Source organism: Carassius carassius, chromosome 3 (genome assembly GCF_963082965.1).
Source record: "Carassius carassius chromosome 3, fCarCar2.1, whole genome shotgun sequence".
NCBI classification, from domain to species: Eukaryota; Metazoa; Chordata; class Actinopteri; order Cypriniformes; family Cyprinidae; genus Carassius; species Carassius carassius.
The window spans coordinates 21,636,775-21,659,825 of NC_081757.1; the positions used below are offsets into that span (position 1 = coordinate 21,636,775).

A 23,051-nucleotide genomic window follows, 5' to 3' on the forward strand; every position below is an offset into this window, starting at 1 on the left:
GACGCAAAAATCGTCATTTGAGGTCATTGTAGGAGGAAGTGTAAAAAGGGTGGATTTCTGTAAAGACTACAAGCACAAGTAGTCTGCCCATAGGGGGTTGTACCTAATGCGCTAACAGACCTATCACAGATCAGTGCCCGTGCGTTTGATTTCACCGGGAGAAACTTTTCGAAAATATGTAGGAAAATACTGATTTTTCAGATGGATGCATTGGGGAGGATTTTGATTTAGAATAAGTTATGTTAGAAATGGATGTTCGTGGCTACCTTTATGAGCCACAGTACAGCGACGAGCAGCTAAAAAAACATGAAAAGCGTCAAACTAACACAGTAAAACATGGTTGATTTACATCGATAATAGCAAACTTATATATAACTTTTAGCTAAGTGTCTAACATTACATTATTACGTTACATACTAACTTTACTTACTCATTTCTTGACAAGTGTAACGTTAGTTACTGAGGCAGACACATTAAAACAACAAGCGAGCAAAACATACAAGATATTTAGTTCGTAAACAGAAAAATCATAGGAGATGTGTTTCTTTACAGCAGACGACTATGTCAGTGTGTGTTCTCAGTAGCCACTAGCTGCTAATAGAGTATAGTCAGAAATAACATTACCTCCAGGCAAATGCGTTTAGTGCTGGTGGTTCCCGACGTTCCTGGCTTTTCGTCGTCATCGTCTGGAAAGGAAAATACTGAAGGAATTGCGTTTTTCAAAAGCGCGGGTCTCTTCAATCCTAGGGGGTTAGGCGCATAATCTTCGGGCTTGAAATGTAAACTGCACACCGTCTGATTTTTTAGTGCTTCAAGTGTTGTGTCCTCACCGAACTTAGGGTTATTGATAACGTTAGCCCGTAGCCACTTTTTGCACAAGTCCGTATCTTTCGGGAATCGGTGAATACTTACTCCGGGTATTTTCCTTGTTCTTGAACAACATCCCGGTACTATGCAAGTGCACACCATTTTGTAACAAAAACATTAATTGGGTCGCAAAATAACTCTTCACAACAAATTGTGCCAAATAATTTACAATCGGTAGCGTAGAGGAGAGCTCAACTATAATCCACATTGATGGGCGGAGTAGTGGGAGTGGCCTGCGGAGCTGAGCATTGCAATGCACTATGGGGATTGTTGTCTACAGTCTACAAGCTCTAAAAAGTTATTTTCTGCCTTTTATAGGCCCAGAAGGACCAAAATTAAAATAAAAATAACTATTCTACTACATATATGACCCACTTTCAATACACATTCATGTCTCCACGGGTGGAATGACCCTTTAAGTGCCATAGTGCACTGATTGGGTTTTGATGCGGCAGCCATGATTGGAATCACAAGCAAATGACATCGAACTTCAACCGCATTCGTTTTACAAGGGTAGCCCTAATTACACAGTCATGGTGTTTTCACCAAACGGTGGGCTAACTCTGTAACTTGAGCGGAGGTGAAAACAAATAATTCACAGAGCTAAAGAATCAGAAGGATAATTTTTTTCTAGCTTGTTTGTTTGGTCGGGCGGCTCCGTCTAGCTGCTAAAATGACTGATGGCGTCTTGTATTACAGTAATGACTTTGCATGCAGTCTACAGCTGAAGCTTTTCAATTTAAACAAACACTGGAGCTGCTGTGTGTGCGTGTGTGTATAATCAGGGCTGGGAATAAGTGTTTAAGGAGAGCAAGAGGAAAGTAATTAAAACGGAGTGTGCTACAGGAAGCACAGGGCACTGGCCTGTGACCAAAGACTGTTAACTCCAAACCCTCACAGTAAATAGTGGCGGGATTACTGCTGTTTTACTGGGAGATTTCCCTGTGAGGTATGTGTGTGTGTATGATACTGAGGGGTGCCGTGTGTTTATGTGTGTAAAAGTCAGTAATCAAAGACTAGTCACCAATCAGCTGTTTTTTTGTTTTGTTTTTGTTTTTTCATTGTTTTTTCAAGGAGTAGTTCACTTTCAGAACTAAAATGTACAGAAAATGTACTCAATCCCTTGTCATTCAAGATGTTCATGTCTTTCTTTCTTCAGTCACAAAGAAATTGTTTTTTTTTTTAGGAAAACATTTCAGGAATTTTCTCCATAGAGTGGACTTCTATGGTGCCCCTGAGTTTGAACTTCCAAATGCAGCTTCAATGCAGCTAGTCTGAGCTTCTTTGCATGTTCACCTTGAAAATACTGGGTCGGTACTTCTGCAGCGATGTAGGACAATTTTAAAGTTGGAGGTGAAAATGAGATAGGAGTTATTTTTAAATACTGTTTCGAATGGGACTGCACAGAGTAGGCATGCACATTGCAGATCTACACAAGACAAGTGTTGAGGTGAAAAAGTATATACATTTTTTTTTTATTTTTTTTTATGGCCGATCATTTCGCTACAATAAGACCCTTCTTCCTTGGCTGGGATCGTTTAGAGCCCTTTGAAGCTGCACTGAAACAGCCTTTTGGAAGTTCAAACTCGTGGGCACCATAGAAGTCAATTACATGGAGATAAATCCTGATATGTTTTCCTCAAAAAACATAATTTCTTTACGACTGAAGAAAGAAAGACATGAACATCTTGGATGAAAAGGGGGCAAGTACATTATCTGTAAATTTTTGTTCTGGAAGTGAACTACTCCTTAAAGCCTCTATCAAGGAATATGAACTAAGCAGAGTCTAAAATGGCTGCTGCCTCAGATGTGTTTAGCAATTGCCCATCGCTCCCCCTCTTTAATCATCCACCCACTTATCTCTTCCTTTTCTTTATTTCCTCTCTGCCTGTCTTTCTTCATAGCTTATCCATCCCTGCACTTCTGTTACCAGCCTCTTGCTCTCAGAATGAAATGAAGAAGTGCCCCGCGGGAGGAGTAGAGGCGATCTAACCTGACTCCCTTCCACCGTATCTCTGAAACACCATCAGCGGCGGAGCACCACAGACTCATGCGACACTAGAAGAGAATAGAGGGCAGTGGAAATGCTTCCGGAAAAGCTTTGAGACGATGCACCACTGACCTTTTACAGTCGGCTTGGGTCACTGCGGCACATTGCAATTGTCTCTCTCTTGCTCGCTCACATCGTTCAACTATTCATCATCTGCTATTTTTGTAGATTTCCACCCTGCTCAGAGATGCTCCTTTATGTAAGTCTGTCTCAACTTCCTTAATTCTTCACCTTTGATTTTTTGAGTTTTTCTCCACTTTAAGTCTTTCCATCCATCTTGCTGCCTGTCATCACACTTTTTCCAGTCCTCCTTTCTTTTCCTCTGTTTTCTAACTCTAGTTTGTTCTTGGATCTTTGTGTGTAACGTTGCTGTTTGAGTGTAAACAATATCAGCAAAATGGAGGTATCATCCTTTAAAAGGATGGCAGTTTAATGCCTACAAAAACAGCTGGTTGGAACTAAAGGAAGTTACTTCCCGTGTTTGTGACTTAACAAACCCAAATAAACCCTGCCTCTGGGAACATGCAAAAAGGACAATAGGACAATATCTGGCTAGGTTACAACTATTTTAAAATCTGGAATCTGAGTGTGCAAAAAAATCTAAATATTGAGAAAATCTCCTTGTTGTCCAAATGAAGTTCTCAGCAATGCATATTACTAATCAAAAATTACGTTTTGATACATTTAGAGTAGGAAATTTACAAAACATCTTCATGGAACATGATCTTAATGTTAAAGAAAAATCAATAATTTTGCCCCAATATTTGGGCTATTGTTACAAATATACCCCAGCAACTTAAGGCTGGTTTTGTGGTCCAGTGTCACATATGAATAATAGGGTGACCACCCGTCCCGCGTAGCGCGTGCGCGCACAGCGTTTTAAGCCCAATTCATGCGTCCCACAAATTGAGACTGTGTCACACATAATCGATGCTTGCTCAAAAAAAGTTGGTCGCTCTATATCCTCGAGCCCCAGGGAGCCAAACCAACATTACTTGACAGTAGGGCTGCAACTAACGATTATTTTGATAATCGATTAATCTGTCGATTATTTTTACGATTAATCGATTAATCGGTTTATGTACTTATATTTTAGTTTTTTCCATTTTCCCCCCAATGTAAAGTATTAATAAAGGGTCTTTATCATTCAGCATAGATTTTTAAGAGATTTTTATAATTTTGCATTGTCATATCCTCATCACAAATATACCTGGAGTTGTTTTATTATGTTTTAGTGATCCCTTGTCAAACTCTTCTGCAATCAAAACACTGACCCATACTCTATCAAATTTCACAAGGAGATTTCAAATAATGTTTTCACCATGGCAGTCCTTAGAGCTCCTAAAGTAGTTTAACATCCCGAACAAAGCTTATTAAGGAATCTTTCAGAACATATTTTCACGAAGAATAAGGATAAAACAGAATAAGATTGCAGTGCGTTGTATTTTATTATTTACAGGGAAACAGCTTTATAGCTTATGCTGTGAAATTGTAAACAATCCTTCGAATAAAGTGCCAATGGCATGAAACCTGAATGGAACTCAATATTTAAAGTAAAATCCATCAGAAGGTTGTCCAGAAAAAAACGGACACACAAAAAACCTGCTGTGTGAAAAAGAGCAGTGAATACTTAGAAAAAAAAGTGCATTTCAAATATCTTTAAACATTTACCTCTCTCTTTCAGTCATAATTAGGCTGCACGACTGAATTATGAACTGGTAAACGACAAACTGATCACAGAACATGTTTGTAAAGCTTTAAATGTTAACTGTTAAAAAGCAATGTTATCAGCTTTTACAACTAAACATTTGCAAACAACATTGTACTGGAGAATCTGCACAAATAAAAGGCTTAGGTTCACATATCGCGCCTAAAACGCTAGGCGCACCCATAGACTGTGCGCACCGCTTTCTCCTCCTTTCCAAAGCGCTCGTGCAGAAGCGCCCCTGAGGCGTCTGCCTTTGCTAAGCAACCATGACGTGCTCTCTCCTTGAAGACGCGGAAATTTCAGCAAAGGGTAAATGGATTTGCAGCTCTAAAAATCGCTTGCAGTAGCTCTGCTACTAAATTTATTTCAAAATGGGAATCCATATACAGCTATGATCAGCTGTTCCTTCATCTTGGCTGAGCTTTTAACGTTGTTACGGGAAAGGATGAAGCTGATTGGTTAGTTCTTGTCACATGACCCGCGGTGCGCTTGCTGCATTCTGAAAAGTTGAAATGTTTTTAACTCGATGCGGTGTGCACGCGCCTGGAAAAACGGGTGCGTCGCGACCGCGTCGCTTCCATTATGAGCGCGCATACTGCGCGCCTACATTGGAAATAACGAACATGAGCGCGCAAAAGACGCGATATGTGAACGGTCCCTTAAACAGTTCAGTAGTGCAGAGTTTACAGGTTAATCTTCTTTTTTGAAGGCTCAAAATAAAGTACTCCCACATCCTGCTGAATGCTGCAGAGACGCCGTTCGGGAAGCACGTGACATAAAACGAGGCCAGCTATTGGCTATTCGCTACTTCTCCTGTTGTACTGGCTGAGTAAATCCTCCGGTGGCTCATTACTGCCACACTTTGGTCACCGCAGATCTGAAATATGCACGAAATAAGCCGCTTACGGCAAATAAATTATTTAGCAACGAATCGATGACTAAATTAGTTGACAACTATTTTAATAATCGATTAAATCGATTCGTTGTTTCAGCTCTACTTGACAGTTCAGCACGCTACTGTTGCCACACCCACCCCTCAGTTGAACTGTTGACTAGGTTGTTGTCAACTTTTTCGTTGTTGTCATGACAGCGCACGCACGTGCATACCAGACACACTGGGAATGAACTTTTAGATGCACGCTTTATGATTCGAAAAATGGAGAAAGTGAGGCACCGCCATCATCAATTAAAAAAGAGAAGGTGTGTCCTGTTTCAAACTTTTTTTTTTATGCGCCTGCCTTTACTAACATGCGAGTTCATTATCCTTCCTCCCCGTGAACCTCTGGAGTTGTGAGTTTAGACTTTTTTTTTTACTGTTCCTGTGGTGTTGAACAACTACAATTCATTTTAATCCTATAATTTTATATTATAATTTATTTAAAGTGAATAAATTGTAATGAAAAATAAATAAAATTAAATAGCTAAAGTAAATCATAAGTGGAAGTGCATCTGTCAATTCTGTCATGAGCATACATCAGCAGTTACACGTTTAGGGGAATATGGCATTATTAATATACCATGTAGGGTGGTGTGTGCTAGAAATGGGTAAACCACTATCAGTGAGTCTGTACATGGTGTGGGGGCACCGCCGCGCAAGGCAGTGTCCCACATTGTCCCTCAGAAACATACCCCTTGTCCCCCCTTGGGCTTATTAGCAGGTGGTCACCCTAATGAATAACGATCTGTCTTCTATCGATTCTAATGGAATCACAACTTTCAAAATCAATGCTCTAAAACATCGATTCTCAATACTGTTCCCCCACCCTCTGCTCTGCATCTTTCTCTCTCTCTCTCTCTCTCTCTCTCTCTCCTCATAATCAGGTCATCAGCTTGTCACAGCTCATTCAATTAACTGTGTACCAATTATATACACTTTAAGTGTGTATAGACAGACAGATATTTTTTCAGATAGCTACGATAAGCATTAAACATGGATGCGCACGTGATTGCTGTGCTGTATTGAAGCTTTAATCAGGATAAAACCGTATATTAAAAGCTAAAATAAGCATTTTGCAAATGTTAATGCTCTGGCAGTTTAGCGAATCACAATACTGTGGACTAGCTAACCAATCTGAGCCCATTGCGTATCTCTGAAGGAGGGGCTTCATAAAACCAATAAATCATCAACACATTTATAGTAGAAGGGACAGAACGGTGCAGAATAAAGGTAAATTATGTAAAAACAATAATGTGCTTTTTAAAAAACGAAGCATTAACACGTTAGACTGCATCACATAAGCACGATAAGGCATAGAAGAAAAAAAAAAACAGTTAACCAACAGTTAAGGGTTCATATGATGTGATATCAAGTTTTCCTTTCTCTTTGGAGTGTTACAAGCTGATTGTGCATAGAGATAAGATCCCTGAAGTTGCAAAGACTAAAGCCTCAAAACCAAAGAGATATTCTTAATCAAAGTTAAGTCTCTGCCATGCCCCCCCCCCCCCCCAAAACGGATCATTCAAACAAGGTCCCAACATCTCCTCACGATGTGGAAATATTTGCGTAATGTCGCCCAAATGTTCATGCAAAGAAAGAATGCGTGTTTTCTAGGGCTGGGTATCGATTCAGATCTCCCGATTCAATTCGATTTAGATTCACAAGCTCTCGATTCGATTCTCGTTTTTTTATATAATATTTTTTATTACATTCAGTGAATATAGTTTTATACAAATGCTATTACAATTTCTAAAAAATGAACATTAAACATCATGGTGAATTTTTTTTTTTTTTTGTATTGGGTCCTTTTAATAGGGCCATATAAAATAATCATTTTTCTGGTAATCAGATGAACGTATAAAACAATTTAATTTATCCTAATCAAATGAAAATAGGTTTATGGTTAAAATGAAAAAGAAAACAAATGTGATTATTCCTTTAAGAATAAATAATTATTAATATTATCAGTAGTAGCATTGTTGTTACACTGAGTCTTAAGACTGCTAAATAGTAATATATTTATGTCTGTTCCTTCACGTAAAAAACTAAAACTTGGGAACACTTTAGTATAGGGTCCAATTTTCACTAATGACTAGTTGCTTATTAGCATGCCTATCATTAACATATTGGCTGTTTATTAGTGCTTATAAATTACATATAATGCATGACATCCATAATCCTACCCAATAACCTAAACTTAACAACTACCCTATAAACTAATAATAAGCAGCAAATTAGGAGTTAATTGAGGCAAAAGTCATAGTTAATGGTTAGTTAATAGTGAGAATTGGACCTTAAAATAAAGTGTGACCAAAAACTTTTATTTTGACGAGTTGCCATGAGGAACTTGCAGCTGCTGTGTATGTGATATGGCGGTAATTAAATTAAACAATAAAATGCTAATGAAGTGACTCTCAGAGCAGCTGGGGATGAAATTCGTGTATTCTTATCATCATAGTGAGATGACAAAACCATGCACCATCCGCTATTCATTCATTCATTACAGAAATGTTGTCAAATGCTTCCACAAATTTGTAGTGTTACTATATAATTTTACCTGAGCATTGCAAATCATGCTTTGTTCTTGGTTCTTGTAAACGGTCTCTTCGCCATGATAAGCACTGAATGAGAGACAGGCTTTCTGTTGTAACATTGCGCAAGGTAAATAAGAGGGTGACATCTAAAAAATTCACATTAATCAGATCAGTTAGTCTGACTACGTCATACTTCGTAATTACACTCAATTTCAGTTCGCTTCTGTACTCAGTCTGAGATAGCAAACCATTTCCCAGATTTCCTCCGGCTCCAAACCAGCCATCCAATCAATGAACAGAGGACTGGCTGAGAGTTGCGACGTAGATGCTAAGTGCTGAATTCTAGATTGTAGTTTAGGTTAGGGAAATCAAAAACGACAGCAGACACGGAGAAACTGTATGCTATTCGCTCTGTTGTGGAGAATATTCCCGGCATTTGCCAACTGAAGCCCGGACAAGAAGAGTGTTTGTTTCACATTTTAAATGGAGGTGATGTTGTGGCCCTACTCCCGACAGGTTTTGGGAAAAGTTAAATTTATCAACTGTTACCGATCATTAGCGAGAAACTGGGGAGGCCAAAGTCTGGCAAGGTGATAATTGTGATTGTGAATAGCCATGTTCACTCCGGTATTTCGCTTGATGGTTTTGTTTTCACAGCATACCTGTGTTTACCGTGGAAGTTCGAGGCGGCTGAGCCAGCGAATAACACACGTCATAACCAAACGTTATGTGATTGGCTTCCGGGTAACCAATGATTTTAAACTTTAGACAAGCGCCCCCCACCCCCACAACTAGAAAGTAAACACTTGTCAATTGTGCCCTTCCAGACTCTGTCTACGAAGCAAAGTGAAGTCTTTAGTTACCACAGTTAGTGTTGAAACAGCCATGTCAGGGAGATGCTGTGTTTTTCTAAGCGAAAGCAAAAGCACTTTATTTGGCCTTCCAAAAGTAGATACATTTTTAGGAATCTTTAAGATTACTTACAACAGAACAGCAACGCATTTTATGGATGACCGTTTGTGAACCTATGACAGGAAGTACTTATGACTTTGCTATGACTATCTGGCGCTTCTGAATCAGCTACTGGAAGTATGTTTTGTTATTAATTTAAGTATTTGCTATTAAATGTTCAAATGCATAGTTTTGCACATTGTGTGTGTGCATGTGTGTGTGAGAGAGAAAGAGAGAGATGGTCACATCACAGTGGAGTCAGCCGTCTTAACCATCCATGACTTGTGTAATGCAAACACAAACAAGCTTCATCACTGTGTCTGTCACATGTATGACTCTGATTCCCTTTTGGGCTTGAACTGATGGTAAAACTATGGACATTATTAAAGGTCTTTACATTTACTTTGAAAGATAAAGCTCGCGATTATGGAAAAGGCCATTACATTTCTGATGAGTGCTTGCGGTGTACAGCCAATCAAAATGTACTGGTTCAGTTGGCCAATCAGAGCAGACTGCACTTGTCGGAAGGAGTGACTTTGTAGAAAACGATGAGTTTGAGAGAGGCGGGGCATAGAGGACCTACAATAATGTACAGTATTTGAAAAATAATGTGTTTTTTGAACATTAAAGCATGTCAAAACATTCTGTAACACAAAAAACACAAAATAATGATCTTTAAAAAAATATCAAATGACCCCTCTAAAACAACTCTAACTGTAGGCTGGAACTGTGACCTAGAAGTTAGGAAGACCACACATACGAAAGGGTAACCTTCATCTCCTGATACTGTTTCATTCTTATTCTATTCTATAGACTACTGATCAAAAGTTCGGGGGCAGTAAAAAATATTTTGGAAAGAAAATAATACTTTATTTCAACAAGGATACATTAACGGAGACATGACACATAATCTGTCAATCTCATGTTAATCTTGAGTACATATAGAGTAGCACTGCAGCATTTTTTGACCCTTCATGATGTCATACAGGGCCATACTCAAAAAACACTTTCCGAAACTTAAACCCTGAAGGAGTTTGGCACAGAAATAGTCTGTCATACAATCAACTTGTTTTTTAATACTTTGGTCATGTTTAGCATGATAATCCAACTCTTTAGCAGTATAAATACACCAGAATGCATGAAAAAGCATTAGACATACTCTTTAAAATCAAATAAAAAATAACAATAAATGTTATAAAAGATTCTATTAAAAAATGTCCACTTGATCATCAAGGAATCCTGAAAATATTCTCGCAAGTTCCACATAAAATGTAAGCGGCACAATTGCTTCAACACTGATATTAAGAATTAATATGCATTTCAATGCAAAAGCAGTGTTGTGTAAACCAACCACCCGCAATTCAGCTCAACTACGCATTAAATGTGTTGAAATGCTGCTGTGGTTATTTAAATTAAGTTATTGTCATTCTTTTTAATGTTTAAGTGTTGTTCACAAAAGCGCTTAGTTTTAATGTTTTTAAATGTCACACTACCAACACAGAATAAAAAAAAAAAAAAAAAGGAAATGTTGTGTTCATTTTATATTGATCACTGAAATTCTTAACTGAATGATGGAAAGGAACATTAGGTGCATATCCAGACATGCTATATAGTCGAGCACACTTTTAGTGTTTAAAAGAGCCGATTGAGGTGCCAGGATTGCTGTGATGGAGCGCATTCTACTGTCTTGGTAAAGTGTGCCAAATAGAGAAAGTCCAAGTGCAGCATCCTCCATAAGGTAGCACTTAGAACCGATCCGCAAGATTTGAGATCGCCATGCAAGCTGCTCTTTTGTTTTGCAGCTTTTCCTGATTTGCATAACTCTTTAAGGAATCTTCGCTAATACAACACTGACAGCTCATGCAAATAAATGACTGCAAGCAGTGGGAATTGCCTCCTCAATGATAATACACTAGTGTTAAAGATTAAAGGGCAGGAAGTAATGCTCTAATCTACCTTATTGATCCAGGTCTCAAATCCATCGTTGGTGGTGAGGAACAAATCTGTGAGAGATAAAGAGAGAGAGATCATTAGTTATTTCACAAACCAGACCAGACCTCCTTTCTTTGCCAGAGTGATTCTAATTCAAGTAAGCTAGTACTGCATGGAGTTTGAGAGCCATCAACAGGTGGAAGTATAGATCCCTGTGACAGAAAGAGAAATGGACCAGCGCCATCTTGTTGGCAGCAGTGGCTCCTTGTTCAGTCCTGCCACACAGTGTTGCACAGTAAGAGACTTTGCCGAACCTTAATCAAACAAGCTTGGAAGTGAGGAAGAAAGCAGCAAGGAGATTATAACAATAGATCTTGGGTGGAAGGATACCGACAAAATCACAGTTGAACCAAGGAGATTGAATACACGTGTGAAACCGTGACCCATGAGCTCAGTGTATTGACATATTAAACACAAGCCCAGCTGTGAAACTGAACCGGAGCTCAATATAAACTGTGTGCCACCTCCTGTTAGAGTCTACGAAAAGCAGACAATTTCAGATGTTCAATACATCGACATTGTTCCCAACATCACCATTACAACTTGCATGATTTTGTCTGTTGTGCATCTTTCTCTCAATAACCAGAACACACCACATGTATTATCAAGCATGATTCTCCTGACAGAGTCCGATATGGAGTTATTACACTGATTGGCACAGACGAGTGGTGTAATTTTCTCTTGCTGTCAATGTTCTTCTTTCCTTTTGTGTGATGATGGCTTCATTTTTAGAGGCCTGTAGGTTGTTATGGAGATGGAGCAAGAGGCATGTAACTACACTGTGTTATATTTCTGAGACTTTTATACACAGAAGTCAATGCTTCAGGTGTGCGAGGGTGAGAAAATACAAGACGACGACACAGTTATATCATAGAAAACATTTTATTTACTCTTTTAAGATAACAGGTCAATGCTTTATTCAAGTACTCTAAAACCAGTTTGTTCACACAGAAATCAAATTGTTGGGGAGTCCAATATTCCAGCCAATAAGAACATATGTGACCCTGGACCATAAAACCAGTCTTAAGTGGCAATTTTTCAAAATTAAGATTTATACAATAAGATTTCCATTGATGTATGGTTTGTTAGGAATGGACAATATTTGGCAGAGATAAAACTATCTGAAAATCTGTAATCTGAGGGTGCAAAAAAAAAAAAATCTAAATATTGAGAAAATCTCCTTTGAATTTCTCCAAATGAAGTTCTTAGCAATGCATATTACTAATCAAAAATTAAGGTTTTATATATTTACAGTAGGAAATGTACAACAAATCTTTACGGAACATGATCTTTACTCAATATTCTAATGACTTTGGCATTAAAGAAAAACTGATCATTTTGATCCATACATTGTTTTTTTGGCTATTGCTTAAAAGTATACCCCAACGACTTAAGACTGGTTTGGTGGTCCAGGGTCAACAATTTTAATCTTTAATGGATTTTTAAACAATGATTTTTCAGTGTGGGCAGGGCTGCATGACAGATGATGACAGTTCATCCATATTACTATGAATGGGAGAAACTGCAAGGCACAGTTGGCAAAATCATCACATCACTGCAGCTGCTCATAGAAGATCTGGTTCTTATAGAAACAATCAGTATCGTGAAATCTGTGCTTGGTACTGCACATGCACATTGGCTTAGCAACCTGAAATATGCTTTAAGTAACATTTATGGGACAGGTCCTGCCATGCCATATTTTGTTGCAGATTTAAAATATTTTATTTATATGTGGTTTTGGCGTTTCTAATTAACAAATTTATTTAGATGTTTGTGTCTAAAAAGACAGTTGAGTCTGCTTATTCTGTGCAGACTCCGTAGTTATTCTTGCTTGCCTTCGAAGGGACTTTGGCCAATCACAACAGAGGGTATTTTCATGTCGCAAACATTTCGTTGCAAAAACAGCCTTTTTCATTTTACAGGTCATAGAAAGGATGAATCTGATTAATATTATATGGAGGAGCACAGATAAAAAACAAATAATTGCTGCAAAGAAGCAGAATGTGTCCACTTAAAAGGGATTGTTCAAAAATGAAAACTGTCCTCGTCGTTTACTTGCCCTCACGTCATTCAAAACCTGTATGATTTTCCTTTTTCTGCAGAACACAAAATAACAAATTCTGGGAAATCCTTCTTTTTTATACAAATGGAAGTCAGTGGTTGTTTGCAAACATCTTTTTTGTTCTGCAGAAGAAAGAAAGTCATGAAAGTCAAGAAAGCAGGTTTGGAATGACGTGAGGATGAGTAAATGATGATGGGGTTTTAATTTTAGTGTGACCTATCCCTTTAAGGGAAAAAAAATGGTGAGCCTGTGGAGTTTTAAAGCCAGTGTCATGAGGTGGGCCGGGACAGATGTTTAAGGCGATTAGGGCATCTGTGCTTGTGCTGACCTTTGAGTAGAAATAAAGAGCAGGTACTGAACTCAAGAGCTTGTGCTTTGGCTGTAAGCCTTTGTCCTCTGCCTTTGTCCTTTTCCCGTCCTCTCAAAAAAAACCTTTTCCTCTCCCTATCTCACTTCTCCAGGTCTCACACATTCCATCTCTTATCCCACTTTTCTCTCTCTCTTTCTTGGTGAAGTGTTGTTCCCTGTGGGAGTGGAGAGCTCGCTGGCAGTGGCTGATGAGGTGCGGAATAAACAGCTTCATTAATCAGACTTAGAGCAGTGCCACTGGTACAGTCGGCTGATTACACTCAGGTCTGGGGCCTCACATATGTGTGCGCACACACACACACGTGACACACGCACACACATGCACAGTTCTCAACGTACATTGTCATACACCAGCCCAGATGGTTCACTTAAAAGATGTTCTGCTGATGTGTAAAAAATAGCAACTTTCATTCAAAGTGACTATTACAAAGGATAGAGCTTCTAACACATTGAGCAGTTTGACAAGTGAAATGTTAACATGACCCTGAAAACAGGTCCTCTTCCAAAATGTCATTTTTTAATTACTGTACAATTTTTACCATGTGGTTTTGGTGCCAAAATAAACAGCAGCAAATCTTGAACTGATTGGACAAGTTTATTCAGACACAATGGGTTTTTATTATCAGTTATTTTTAGGGCTGTCGCGGAAATGTAAGAAATTTCCCCTGCGGTTATTATGGGTGGCTCAATAGCGCGATATGCGGTATTACCGCCGGTTTTTTTTTTTTTTTTTTTTTTTTTACATACCTAATTTATCCTGATTTTGCTGCATACAAAGCTCTATCGTTGAGTTATGTAGCATATATTGTTGCTTTTTTTAACTGACAGAGACGTTTTAAAACATTTTTATTTATTGTTAAATGCCAAACAGCAACAAGAACATGCGTTTTCCAATATTTTTTTTTTTTTAAGAAATCAAGTTCTAACATGTATTACATGTATGTGCGCGCGACTTTGGACAGCAGCGGAAATCTAGACTGATTATCGCGTCCCCACTGGCCCACCAGGACAGTGGATTCGCGCTGGAGTCGATGCACTCCTCATGCAGATAGCGTGTGAGCTCGTTATCTGCTCACGCTCTCTTGGGTATGGGCACTGACGCGGAGGTTGTCCGTGACTTCAGCAGGTATGCCTGTTACTTTCACGGCTGTATTTTACAGATTTCGCAAAGGCTTCAGCTACTCCTAACTGTCGGCCGGTCTCAGCTGTTCTTTTTGATGTTGCTCCGCGATCTGATGCTTGAGGGGGCAGCTGCGCTGGATGACAGGGGACACTCTAAAACGCTTAACATGGCTTAATGTACTAAGGCAGTGATATTAACAGACCAAACTCACTAAAAATCATACTAATAAAGTATACTATCTATAAAAAATCAGATGAGCCCTGAATATGAATGCAACTCGTTTAATAACACGTTAAGCCTTTTCCTCCCATAAAAAACCGTTATAAGAAAACGCTTAATGTGGCTTAATGTACTAAGACAGTGATTTTTAAAAACCAAACTCACTAAACATTATACTAATAAAGTAGTATACAATGTACAAAAAACAAAACAAAAAAACAGATGATCCCTGAATATGAATGCAAGTCGTTTAATAACACGTTAAGCCTTATGATGGTTTTCTATGAGAGGAAAAGGCTTAACGTGTTATTAAACGCGTTGAATTCATATTCAGGGATCATCTGATTTTTTGTAGATAATATACTTTATTAGTATGATGTTTAGTGAGTTTGGTCTGTTAATATCACTGTATTGGTACATTAAACCACATTAAGCGTTTTCCCGTTAAGCGTTTTAGAATGTCCCGATGACCTCAAATTAGATGTATTGCAGTGTCACAGGAACCTTTTTTGAAGCACATTTTGCATATCGGCTCATCTATATTCGCTGGCTCGTCCTTTTCATTGGGTTGAAAGCCAAAATGTTCCCAAACTGGCAACGTGACATTAGGTTTTGGGACGAGATCGAGCGCCTCCCATCGTTTCAGCCGGCCTATTCAAAACTAACGCAGCACCATAAAGCTACAACGGCTCACGAGAAAATTACAGTAGTGACCATATTGTATCATTAATATAATTTATTTAACATTGAATGCACAGTGACAAATTGAAAAAAAAAAAAAAAAACAATAAGGCCACAGCCTCATAAAAAAAAAAAAACCTGAACACTGCGGTTGCTGCGGTTTCTAAACTTTATTTATATATCAATACATAATTAAAATGTAAGTACTCTGAAAAAGAAAGTATAAAAATCGAGTGACTGTAGACCTCTCACGACTGTTTTAAAGACCCCCTCCCTTCTGGGCTCCTTCCAAAGCCTCTATTACGGCTCGCTAAGTAATGTTATGTTAGCTATATTACGCAGCTACGTGTAATAATGACACATGCTTCATGAAAAAATATGTATGATCAAAATACAAAAAGAAAGATTTACCTGTCCAGCAGAAATAAAGCCATCAAGGAGTCACTTTTCAGCCCCTTGAGTTCCCTCAGTTCTCGCCATTGCTGGAAAGCCACGCCGATATAAACTCGCGTTTTATTTCTTTGTTTATCCAAAGACTTTTTGTTCATTGCCTTTTCTTGTATTGTTACTGTCTTCCTTTTTTGCCTGGTTTGCCTTCACTAACTGCATAGGCTGGTACTGTGAAATTTGCTTGCTGTTTCTCTGCCATTGTTTTGGTATTCCTAGGATCCGTGCCTGTTGAATTCCTCAAATCAAACGTGCACGCGCAAGTGGGCAGGTCATGTGTGGCAAAAGGGTGGTTGCCATGGTTGCGAGAGAGTGACAGTTTCCTAAGCCAATCCTATGTTTCGTCCCGAAATGGAAATAATGAGCTGTGTTTAATACAGATTAAACGGTGTAGAGTCACTCGATTTTTATACTCTTCTTATCAGAGTACTTACATTTTAATTATGCATTGATATATATAGAAAGTTTAAACAAATTTGGAAGAAAGTTGTTTATACATGCATTACCTACCCTGCCTTTAAGAGGAGTGTCATCTAAAAAAATTCGAAGGATTTTTATACAAGTAATTTAAAGAATAAAAAAAATAAATATATATATTCTATAAACTTAAGAGCACCTTTATATATTAATAATGACAGAGCTAGACATATTGAATTTGTGCACTGCAAAGGTTGAGACAGACCATCTCAATAAACCTTTCAGAAAGATTTTTCACTAAGGCTATTAATATTTCAAATAAAGGCTTTTTTTTTCTAACACATAACAGACACGTTTGATTCTCAATGCCAGTTTAAACTGATTTAAATTGCTTTCTTGTGGAAAAGTTAGCAAGTAAGATGACCTTATGTTGCACGGCCATGGACCCCACTCAGCATTCACCTTCTGATATATGTTTTTTCAAGAATTGCAAGAGCTGTTCAAAACAACTCCAATCTGACTGATTGGCTGCTCTGCCAGTCCACCTGGAAACCAAGTTTTGTTTACAAGGCAGCAAGCTGCTACAGTAGGGTTGTGCCGATAGCCAATAGTATCATGCAACAACAGTCAGAGATATAGATGATAGCAGATGTCTTTGTTGATAGTCAAGACGATATTAGGCTCATTCTCCTATTAATGTATTAAATAATAATTATTATTAGGCTGCCTATTATAATTTGGCTATTATTATCAAAATTGCCCCGCTATCTCACTATAGAACCGCATATCACACTCGTGCAAATGAGGATTAGAGCCTGTAGCAGAGTCTGCAACAACAAACACAGACGTAAATCTCTGCTGATAGAAGGTATTTCCTTGCATTTTAACAAATAATCTGATGGACTATATATGCAATATTTTAACCAAGCCCTCACTTACTGTGTTTAATGCCACAGTTATGTTAGAATGCATTCCATTCTTATTTTTGTGGCAGCGCGTTGGGCTCATCATGGGGTGCGCAGTCTGAAATTCTGTATGACTGAATACTTTTGAATTTAACATGTTCGTGTATGTACAATATTTTATGTTAAACTGTTGGTCTGAAGATAAAAATATGCTGAAATATTTCCTTGTTTGCTCATGTCCGTCTGTTTTTTTTTAAATTCACCTTCACTTTGCACTTTTTGCACAATGCAATTTATAAAATAAAAAATATCTTGAGTGGATCAGTGTGCGGTTAGTCACCCTCTTGTTCATTTTCAACTGCTGGTCTTTAAAAAAAAATCTACTTTTGATTTTCACCATTGACTGCAGTACTTTAAGACTGATAACTTCCGTGCTCTGATACGGCAAACTTGTCACAGGACATGCTGTCCTAATAGTGATGTATGTCTGTTGTATCTGAATATATATGAAATAGCCCTTTTAAATATTTTTATATTTAACATGTTAGTTTATCAGTATGTTTGAAAGTACATTATTTTGATTAATGGTGCTTTCATAGGCTCTCTCTCAAGCACACACACGAGAGCCTCATCTTGAACTCATCCACACACTCACGCATGCACAATAATATTGTGTAACGGCGATCTCACAGGCTGGCGGTATGACGATTTGTAAAATTACTATATTACCAAACACTATGCTACTGCTGATACCTTGAAGGAAGATCTAGTTGCTGGGTTCAGTTTGGAAAGTCTATAGCATCAAATCTTTGAAAGATGTTCAAGAGTTTTGCTTGAGGCTATCCGAGTAGGAAGAAAACGCTCCGGTTATTTGCGTAGTATCGGTTCCCTGAGATAAGGACTGTTGTTTGACATCTGCTTGGGGAAAACTCCCGTTCACTCTATTACTGAAGCCTGATTGGTTTGTGTAGCTGCACGAAACAATGGCGCTCGAGCCAGCCAGAAGGGGCAGAACCGACCGCTATAAAAGTCGGCTTGGAGTACCATCTCATCAGAATCATATGACTGAAACGACAGCCATCGATTCGCATGCAGCTATAGCATTGCAAGTTACGCAATGCTCCTTCCCTTATCTCAGGGAACTGAGGTTACAGGAGTAACCAGAATGTTCCCTATCAGAAGGTACTTCCCGTTGCGTTGTCGCCAAATTGTAGAATCTAATAAAGGTAGACGGCGACAACCGCACAAATCTCCCCAACAGAGATTCTACTGGACGAGACGCATGGAACCTTGTTCGCCATGCGTTCCAGGGAGGGCTAAAAGGGAAATGACCTTGGCTCTAAACAAAGTTGAGAGAACCATTGGTACATAACCACTGTGTGGTTGAAGAATGACTTTACAGTTATTGGGTCCAAACTCAAGACAGGAAGTACTGACAGACAGGGCTTGCAAGTCCACAACTCGCTAGACTGAAGCCAGGGGCAAAAGCAGGGAGGTTTTGTGTCATGACCCTTAAGCTGGCTGTTTGAAGTGTCTCAAAAGGGGAGTTCTTGAGAGCTTTTAGGACTATAGACAAGTCCCATACTGGCACCATCCTAGGGCGAGGAGGGTGTAACCCTCTGAGGTCTAATGTTTTTTTTGGGGCCTGGAGAAGTTTTGTCATGCCCTGACATTTGTGCTTTTTTCAGTTTCTTATAAATATCTAAATAGCTAAAGTCTAATCTCACTGTAATCAGCACAAACTGGGCTATAATAATATGTGAGCAGCATGTATGTACATGATTGTGTTTTTGAGAAAAAAATGTTATGCGTGGTTAGTGAAAACTAAAAATGTTAAATCACTTGAATAAGGCAAAAAAAAAAAAAAACACACATAAAGAACATTGGTTCCCAGGACTTTTGAGAACTGGAGCTTGTAGCCTAGAATTTTTCTTTCTAAATTATGTGAAAATCATCTTGTTTACTCACTTACAGAAAACAATATATTGATTTAAATTTTCGAAGACACTTTTTGTTGGTAAAAGTCATATGCGAGTAGGTGTCAACTATCATGAATATCATTGTGATTTACACCTGAGAAGACAAAGGCCCGCATAAAGAGCTCCATAATGAGCATTTCAGTCGGGTGTGTGCCCGAGAGGGGAAGAGTTACAAGAAAGAATGTGAGGACAAAATAAATGTATATAATTTTATGTTTGTGGTTTGTTTAGAATATATTTAATTATCCTACAACATAATTTAATATTCACTTGTGAGTGCAGATAAACAGTTTATTAGGAACAATCAAAGCTGACTTTCAAAGCTGATTTTTTTGCATCATTACTCTAGTTACACAATCCTTCAGAAATCCTTTTAACAATCTGATTTTCTACAAAAAATAAAACAATTATTGTTATTATTATCATTATTATCATTATCATTACATTTTTTATTTTTTTCCGCACATTTGTTTGGAAGAAAATATAGAGGCTGCACCTCTTGGAACTTTAATTGAATACCCCTGGACTTGTATCATAAAGAAATATATATATTTTTTTGATCCGTCTCAATGAGCGCATAGTCTCTGCATGGCTGCTGCCCAGACAGGTGATGCATTCAGTGCCCTTCTACATCGTGCAGGGATTCCCTGCAAGAATGGCAACAACGTCACAGAGAAATTGGCTTCTCAATTCTTCCACTGCTAGGGCTCTTCTACAGTGGCGAGCTGCAGACTGAGCTTCTTCCCGCTTCGGCTTCTTGATTGCGGACTCAGTTAAGAGATGGTCTCAGAGAAGATTCTGATGAGATGGTGCTTCGAGCTGACTTATATAGTCGGCTCTGCCCCTTTTGGTGGGCTCTAGCACCATTGGTTTGTGCAGTTACATTACAGTTAACCAATCAGGCTTCAGTAATAGAGTAAACAGGAGTTTCCCCAAGCAGTCGTTAAACGAAATGACGATGCAATGGGAGTTACCTTTTGATAGGGAGCAAGATATTTTCAAATCACAAAATACTGAGCTTGATATTCAGAAGTATGACCATGAAATAAGTGTTTCTACAGTATGTATATGTGGACTTGAAGATTTAATTAAATAAAACTAAATTAAATATCCATTGGCAGTTTTTAAGAGTTAATTTAGCTTAGCTCCCTGAAAAAGCAATAATGATGAAGCAGTCATGGGTGGGTTGGAAAGCTCTGGAAACCACAGGGAGCACCTTGGTCATTTTAAAGAAATGACCAATTAGCCGTTGAACATGCATGTTGTGTTTACACGCCTCCATCGTAGTGGCCAATCTGCACAGAATCAGCAGAATCAACAATCCTTTCAGACACAAACGTCCAATTAAATTTTCTAATCAGAAGCACTGGAGAACATAACAGGGAGTGACAGAGAATAATGTGTCTCTAATACAATTATTCAAATTAATTTGATTATACATGTTGCAGTAATGTACTAAAATATGTCTTGATTAGCACCCTGATTCATTTCATGCTCTCGGTTCCTTCTCTAACAGCACGCAGGCCTCTCTGTTGCTATGCGATCTCACTTTCCCAGCATGCTGTGGGAACTTATATGGCATCTTGTGCACATTATTTGTTGTTTTCCAGCTGGCACAATACTTCCATTAAGGCATGAATATTTGAAAGAGCTGTCACATTTAAATAATTGAGGAGCACCTTCAGATTATGTGTCATGAAGGAAGGATAGTGAGAATAGTGGCTGCCCACGAAAGCTGAAAAGCTTTGTAGGCAGCATACAGATGTAACAAGGCACGTTCGAATCCTATGATTGTGTCACATCCCATCTACTGAGATACATTCTTCTGTTGATGGCAACACAGTATTCTTAGCTGCCTATGACATCCCACTATCTTGTGTGTTTGTTTCAGTGACAGTAGAGGCAAAATATAAAAAGGGTCTCAAAGTTGACCTCTTGACTAGTGGTCAGTTTGTGTATTTGTATGTTTGTGTAGATGTATGTTTTTGAATAATTGTTTTCAACTAGGGGTGCTCCGATTGATCAGCAAACCTACTGTTATTGGCCAATAATCGCTTTAGGAAGTTTGATTGGCGGTCTCTATTAGGGCTGTGTGATAACCACAATATCACAACACCACACTACTGAAGAGCAAACTGAAGAGGAATGCAAGAACTGTAGCAACTGCAATTTATTTTGTGTTTCTTTTTTCGTAAGGTTACGCCCTTCTTGTTTTACACTTCATGCATGTGGACTGAATATTAAACAAGTTTGTAGAGGCTCTGTAGATTTGCACTTAACAAGCCTTGAAAATTTTGTCAATCACTTACCCCATGTCATTCCAAACCCGTGAAAGCTTTGTTCATCTTCAGAACACAATTTAAGATATTTTGGATGAAAACACGGAGGCTTGAGACTGTCCCATAGATTGCCAAATAAATAACAGTGTAAAGGTCCAGGAAAGTATGAAAAGCATCGTCAGAATAGTCCATCTGCCATCAGTGATTCAACCGTAATGTTATGAAGCAACAAGAATACTTTTTGTACACAAAGAAGGAATAACTACTTTATTCAACAATTTCTCTTCTCGGTGTCTCTCAAAATCAGTGTAGCGCCATTTTGGCAATTCTCAGTACGCAGATGACGTATGCTCTTCTGTGGCAGCCGCACTGCGCTAATGAAATGTTTGCTTTCAAACCAAAGCGTAAATACACGTAAAAAACATATCCTTGTGTCGCGGCTGATACAGAAGCACGTACACCATTTGCCGCGGTATTCTAACCTTTTTTATACTCGTCAGACAAAATGTTGAATTCAGCTGAGAGCACTTTAGTGTTTCTTTACAGCAAAAGTCTAAGCAAGCGCACGACACTGACAACGTATGCGATAGAGTACGAGACCAAATGCAGCACGTCTCAACAAAGTAAACAAACAAGTGTTTCCTAGCAACAACAACTGCGATAAAAAACTAATGAGACAAGAAATAAATACACTTATGATCTGCTTTTAACTCCAGCAGATTTTACTGCTTCTCTCAAAGGGTTTTTCTTTACACTGTCTTTTGCTAGCGCTCGAACGCACTTTACTGTTTATCACAACAAAGGTCTAAGCAAGCGCAACGACACTGACAACGTATGCGATAGAGTATGAGACCAAACGCAACACGTCTCAACAAATTCACAAATAGTAATTCACAAGTAGCAAATTCACGTTCATTATCAGCGTGGAATTGCGCAACTTGTCAGTTAACAACGGCTCTGTGTAGTAACAGCTGCTCTATGTGAAATCACACACCTGATTGAATTTACCGCTGATTAGAGAACTGGCTTTACTGACATGATGCGCATAACGATCAGCCGATATTTATCGTGCACCTCTAGTATCAAAACCATGTAATTACATTGTTTAATTGAACGAAACTGATGAAATAGGTCTAAATAATGTAACATGCCTACACAAAATATGAACATAACCAATTTAAGTATATTATGTATTATAACAAATTCCTGTAGAGGGCACCAACGGCTTGACGATGCTTCACTTTACAGCATGACTCAAGGAGGTTTAAATCCATGTAATTTTAATATCTGGCCACAAATAAACTCGGAGCAAGGGTTTGAACTTTTATTTTGAAATCGTGATGTACAACAAATCGTATATTTACAAATATTGATGTATTCTCCTCTGTTGGCATGTTTAAATAGTACATGATGAACTGTATTCCCGGATGAACGTTAAGCAACCTAAATTAACAGCAGAGGAAGAGTTTGTGGACCGAGCTGCTGAGATGCAGACGTGCTCCATGACTTTATACGTGCTCCTAAATGAAGC

At 38.5% G+C, this 23,051-nt stretch overlaps 1 protein-coding gene across 2 annotated transcripts in view; it reads right to left on the minus strand.

Moving 5' to 3' along the window:
* Positions 1-23,051, minus strand: part of LOC132123329 (T-cell immunomodulatory protein-like) — a 142,581-nt gene that overhangs the window by 99,257 nt on the left and 20,273 nt on the right. For both annotated transcript variants that reach the window (XM_059533885.1, XM_059533892.1), the window contains exon 7: positions 11,004-11,050. In XM_059533885.1, coding sequence (XP_059389868.1) covers positions 11,004-11,050 — 47 coding nt within the window. The remainder of the gene's footprint in view (positions 1-11,003; positions 11,051-23,051) is intronic.